Genomic DNA, 6,248 nt, shown 5'->3' with positions numbered 1-6,248 from the left:
TAAACAAACTTTAAACACGGCTGGACACTTCAATGGACATTTATTTCTTTTATAAAAAGAAAAATAAAGTTTACTGCTACATTTATCAACAGATGAGATAGAAAATGTTTTTACACGCACAAGCTATACACTGTGAGTCACAGCATTCTTAGAGTAATTGTAGAATATATGAAAACACAATAATTTAACAAAAAATGCAGTATATAATGAAATTATTACTTTACTTTAACTTTACACAGATGGACACACAAAGAATTATTGGTGTTAAATATGTAACGTAAATGGGAATAACCTAAACCTCTTTTCCACAGTGCATCAAATGTTGTTTAAACAGAGAATTGTAATTTTACACATAACTCAAATTAGTTCAGGCACATTTTTGTGTCATGAATGTCTGTCATCTTTCACTCTTTTATTTTTTATTTTTACACATACACAAACAGAGGGTAAAGATACATGCAATATAATAAAAACACACCATGGACTCGAACCAGCGATAACCAGGTGGGTGCACTGGAAATGCTGTCATTTTCACACTGTCAACACAAGTGAACTTAACAAACATAGAAATGAAAAGGATTCACAACCACAATCAGGTTAACCAGGAAGTGCCCTACAACACTGTGTTCAAATGCAGTTATTCTACTTCATAGCTTTTTTCTCCACATGACTCTTCAGTGCAAAACTGGATTATTTAATTAATATTTCCATTTTTAAGTTCACATCTTGTTTGCTCCTATAACGTTGTGTATTACATAATTGATAAACTGTGCTATAGGCCACAAATTTACAAGTCTATACATGTTTTTCTTGGGCTTGAAATTCAGTCGTTTGCTTCTGAAGTTGGTTTACGGCTTGAAGAGTTTTGGGTAGAGGGTTCTTATTGGAGATGGTGTAGTGATAACATTCCCAGAGGAGATAGTGGTCTCCAGGCCAGCCTCTAACTTCTGTGATACTACTTCGGTTTTACTAAAACTGCACTCAAGGAAAGGCATGCCGAGCTTCTTCACCTGTCCATCGCGGGTCATTAGACACGGTCTACAGAGCAGCCTCAGGATGGCTCGTCTCATGTCCTTACTGGTCAGGGTGTATATGATAGGGTTGAGGAACGAGTTGACAATGGCTACTCCCAAGAAATAGTCCACTTTGTAGAGCACACTGCAGCTGCCTGTAGGGCAGACGAAATCCAAGAGGAGGAGGATAAAGAGGGGCATCCAGCAGGCAATGAAAACCCCCAAAACAATAGTGACTGTCTTTAGGAGGGCGATGTACTTCTGTGACTTTCTGGCTAAACCTTTCCTCACACTCCCTGTGAATGTCAGTCTCTGGCGCTGTGTGTTATTGCGGACGATGCGGAAAACTCTGATATACAGGACCACAATGGCCAGTAAGACTGCAATGAAGACGGAGACACAGAAGAGGATGTAGCTTTTGGAGTAGAGGGGCAGGACAGTGGAGCACTGCTCCAGTCTGTGCATACAGTTCCAACCCAAAATGGGCAGGACTCCCAGGAACCCTGAAAGGGCCCAACTTGCTCCGATGAGTGCCAGCATTCGCCCTTTCTTTGCACCATGGTATGGCCTCATGGTTACCATGGTAACATGGCGCTCAATGGCAATGGCAAGTAAACTGATCACAGATGCAGCAAGGGTGATGAAGACCCCTCCCTCTCTGATGAACCACAGCAGAGGGGTCAGTTTTAGAGAGTTAGGTCCAGACATGATGATGTTGGCCATGTACGTGATCCCAGCTAACAGGTCTGACAGAGTCAGGTTACCCAAAAGATAGTACATGGGCAAGTGGAACTTTTTGTTCCTCCAGATGGCAATGAGCACTACTGCATTCTCCAGCACAATGAGCAGACACACCACCAGGAAGACGATGCTCTCCGGCTTCAGGCCCTCACAGCGGTTCTTTAGTTTGCCTGTGTAATTGTAATGGTCCAAAATCACAGAGTTGTCCAAGTACTCCGAGAAGAAGTGCTGGTAACTGTGAGGAGGAGACGCTGTTGACAAGGCTGGTACGGATGTTGTGTATCCTGTCTCAGAAGTTGAATCCATGTTCTGTGCTGCTCCACTGGTGTTCTGCCTCTCAGACATTTTTTATGAGGTCAATTTGTTTATCATCTTTTGACAAATACAAGTTTGAAGCCAAACAAATGTTTCAGGACTATTTGATCATCTTTCATGGTCGATTTATAATCCCTCCAGATGGAGTTTTTCTTTGTGCCAGAGGACAGTGCTCATTAGTTCCTGGTCTGAAGAACTGCAAATAATAAACAACAAACAAAACAATCAGTATTTCATACAACAGTTCAGAATGCTCATACAGCAGGCAATTGATGCAGATAAGTCACTATCCTCTCCACTGTTTATAGTTTAGTTTCAAGTCTCCCAGAAGCATTTCAGCGTGTTGTAAAAACAGCTTCAGCTAGTATTATTAAACAAAAATGTGAAAAGTATTACCTTGAAAGTATAGTGTTTCCTTCAGCTGCTCTCCATAGAATGTGACTGATCCAAACATGAGTAGTCAGTGACTCAGAAGCCGTCTGACTGAGGAGGGAGAGTTCACTGAGAACTTCACACAGAAACCCAGAGAGGGGCCGTCCCAACATCAGCCTCTCCCCCTTCATCTGGTCACTCTTGCACAATATTATCATCTACGTCTCTTTTGGATTCAAGCACTTTGAAAAGTTTTAAAAAATTTAAAGTGTTCTGATAATATAATAATATAAGTAATTGTAACACACCATAAGTTTACTCAAGTAAACTTTCATACACATTTGCAGTACCACCCCTCTGACCCACATATTAACACAAGAATTATATTTATATGAACAACATGTTTTAACAAGATCTCTCTAACATAATAAACCGTTTCTTCTTTTTCTGAATCGTATCTTCATCTCCACATTATCACTTCCTTGACTCTGTAATATTACTCTCATTCTCACAGTGGATGTGGACTCGTTCCCACAGTCAGCGTGCTTTGACTTGTTGCAGCTTCTCACTTATTCTACTTTTCTTCAGGGCGTGCAGAAGCTTCATCAGGATACAACAAGCCAAGCCTACAGGTGAGGGGGACTTTTATTGGCTGCTTCTTGTGTGGATTTCTAAGCTCACACCCGGAGCTCACACAATCCCATACCTAGATCCATAAACAACCCCTTTGCAGTTAACACTCCTGTGCTGCAGCGGGAAAAGTATTTTATTCAAATGCCTTGTCCGCCGCATTTTGACGGTTGGGAAGCCTTTGTTTGTTGCTGCTGTTCAAACAGTCACTCTTTTGTGGAACCAGTTTATTGTGGGATTAGTTACACTCAGTATTGTGTGCATTTTATTCACACTATTGTCTATATATATATATATATATATATATATATATATATATATATATATATATATATATATATATATATATATATATATATATAAACTTTTTCCGCGGCTTCATATTTCAAACAGAACACACACACACACACACACACACATATATTTATATGTATATACATAAATATGTCTTACCTCACTTCAAAACCTGTAAATGTGAAGTTCAGACTGTGTGGATGAGCGATCGAGCAGACACTCTATCACGAGCAGGAAGGAAGAGCAGTCCTCTTTCATGTCATACTGATGTCTCACTTTGTCCTGTCTGTTTTTTGTTACTGTTTCATCTCTCTTTTTACAACTCTTTTCCTCTTTCTTTACTGTCCCGTCCCGGCTGGCTGAACTCATCTGGTTTTGTCCCATAAGAACTTTACATTGACCTCGCTCCTCTGTGTGATGCTAAATCTGTCTGTAACTGTTTACCCAGCCTTGCACGCTGCTTTATGCGGTTGTTATATTACTGTGTTTAAATAGAAAAATAAAATTGTCACGGTCTGAAAATGACATATTATAAACTAGAGAAGTTAAGATTATTTGGTTAATTAAGCATCTTGATAATTCCGGCAACAGTATAATCAAAAACAACTCAAAACAAAGAATAATTGTGACTACAGAAGCAATATTAATTTGATTTAATTTAATTCAATCTATGGTCCAGAAACAACATTTAAATGTAAAGTACGTCTGTTTTTGCCGCATTTACTTTATTTTGTTGATGGATTTCATAATAGCGGTGACAAACTTGAGAAATATTAACGTGTTAGACAAGAGGAACGGAAGAAAATTAAAGATTTCATAGTGTGGCCAAATCTTGAAGGTTTTTTTTTCTTCTCACAATAATCCAACACTGAAATTTGCTAATGTGACGTCCCTTTCACAAACCATGAGACGGGACAAGAGGCCTGATTCGAACAGTCATGCGGTGAAGAACCTTCTTTACCATCTACTCGACTGTATTGGAAAACCTTTGCACAGTGCTCAAAATGACATTATTCCACTTTTCTCTTTACAGCTGGAGAGCATCAACAATTTCCGCGGCTTCATAACAATTCTAATTCATCGGCACCCACTAATGTTCTGTCAAGTCCTCCTCAGCCCTTTACGCCACACCACACGGTTCGGAAAGGGGGTCTCTCCATCCTCGACTCTTAGCCTCCTGATAAGTCCCTGCGCTCACACTAACCAGACCTGCTCCAGTGATAAGGACATTCCTCACTTCCAGGAGTCCCAGGCTTCATTTCTCAGTCAGGGTCCTTTTGTTTAAAGTCTAACGTTAAATCTCTGGTGCCCTATGACTTCATGGTGTGATGCCTGGCGAAAAGTACAAAGCCGCTCATCATCACTGCGCTGTTTGCCCGCTTTCTCCGCCCGTTGTGTCGCGGTTTTGGGAACAAGATTTATGAGGGTACAAGGTTGTCTTTTGAAGTTCGGGGCAGTAGGAGAAAGTAGGAGGATGAGTTCAGAGGGAAAGTTTAAAAGGGAGTTTTCGGAGGAGGAGGAGGAGGAGGGGGTTCATCCTCTGATCACAGCTGACTTGTTGCCATAGATACACAGATATCTCCTTTGACAGGAAACGGCCCCCTGGTTGCTTTAATTGCTCTGATAAGAAGAGATAAGACGGGACAAAGACAATGTAATGATGCATGTCCAAGTGTGAATGAGAGTTTGTAAAAGTTTGCTTGGTTTGACACATTCCACTGCTATTTTTTTTATATATGCCATAATTTACAGTTTATTGCATTTTTGCTGTTTTGTTTTATGAGCGGGGGGAAACTTTTTTGTCCAACTTATAAGACTTTATGTCCCATTCCGCCTTTGAATCACCGTTAAAGCAGTGAGAGAGCAGTGAGTGATTGTAGTGAAGTGCACAGGACGGATTTGAGCTTGGATCCTGGAACTAACAAAGTAGAAAAGTGAAAGTACTGTACATAAGTAGAATCATTCAAATCTGCATCGACTTCATTACATTTGAGAGCAGGTATCTTTCTACTCCAATACGTTTTTGAACTGGACTGGAAGGTACAAAGTATTTTAAGCATTAGTTTATGATGACATCTTGCGTTTTCTCTTCAAGTCCCATCTTTGACGATTCATTCTCTGAAAATCAGCCCAATTCTTTATCAAGAATCAAAATCACTATTTGACTTAGTTTCAAAAATCTGTGTGAAATACTTTTACTTTTGACTGTGAAAGTACTTCAATACATTTGCTTAAGTAAATCATTTGTTTTTGTTGCATATCAGGGCACAGATGGAACCCACCCAGACACAAGGAGAACGTGCAAAATCTCCTCTAAGTTCTACAAATCAAAGCCCAAATCTCCTTTTTGCGCGATGCCTAAATGATTCAGCATTTACAGACAACCGAGTATTTCACTTCTTCCTTGCACATGGCCAATTGCGTGTCTTTGCAGCTTTCCTGAAGTCTTTCCCTTCTGTCTGCAGTTCAAGTGGCTCGGGTCATTACCTCTCTCCTGTGACTGTTTCTTTTGGGCCGTCCCGTGCAGCTGTGTTGTGTGACTGCAGCCTGGAGTGTTCTGGCCAGCGCTGACAGACTTCTTCTATAATGGGATCCAGACATTTCTTTGCAACTACGGCCGTAACTCTCTCGAACGCTTCAAGTTGCGATGTGGTCGTAATCAGTAACTTAAGGGTTGACCGAGATAAAGCTTGAATCCAGTGTGTCTCCTCAGCACGAGCGTGGTTCATTCTGCTGTTCTGCATAGACTCCCGAGCTACAGATGAGCGACTAATAAATGAATCCTTCGGGTTTGACTGTGCATGTCTGCTTTTCTCTGCATGTTCTCTGCTTGTATGTTTCTTTCTGTTTTTCTTCTTGGCCCCCTTGAAATTCCATCTTGCG

At 40.6% G+C, this 6,248-nt stretch overlaps 1 protein-coding gene across 1 annotated transcript; it reads right to left on the bottom strand.

Moving 5' to 3' along the window:
• Window positions 1–280: 280 nt before the first annotated feature.
• On the bottom strand, window positions 281–2,567 carry s1pr5b (sphingosine-1-phosphate receptor 5b). The gene is made up of 2 exons (XM_072463604.1): window positions 2,466–2,567; window positions 281–2,265 (listed from the first exon to the last, which is right to left on the bottom strand). Exon 2 carries the CDS (start codon window positions 2,097–2,099, stop codon window positions 849–851), a length of 1,251 nt encoding a protein of 416 aa, XP_072319705.1. The 5' UTR covers window positions 2,100–2,265; window positions 2,466–2,567; the 3' UTR covers window positions 281–848.
• Between the last annotated feature and the right edge of the window lie 3,681 nt (window positions 2,568–6,248).

This window comes from Eucyclogobius newberryi, unplaced genomic scaffold (assembly GCF_026437365.1).
Source record: "Eucyclogobius newberryi isolate DKJ021-1_F unplaced genomic scaffold, fEucNew1.0.hap1 SCAF_4, whole genome shotgun sequence".
NCBI lineage: Eukaryota > Metazoa > Chordata > Actinopteri > Gobiiformes > Gobiidae > Eucyclogobius > Eucyclogobius newberryi.
The sequence above is the reverse complement of the archived record's forward strand: the minus strand, read 5'-3'. Positions and strand labels throughout refer to the sequence as shown.

Coding starts and splice junctions, on each gene's coding strand:
- s1pr5b (XM_072463604.1), bottom strand. CDS start 2,099: ATGTCTGAGAGGCAGAACACCAGTGGAGCAGCACAGAACATGGATTCA.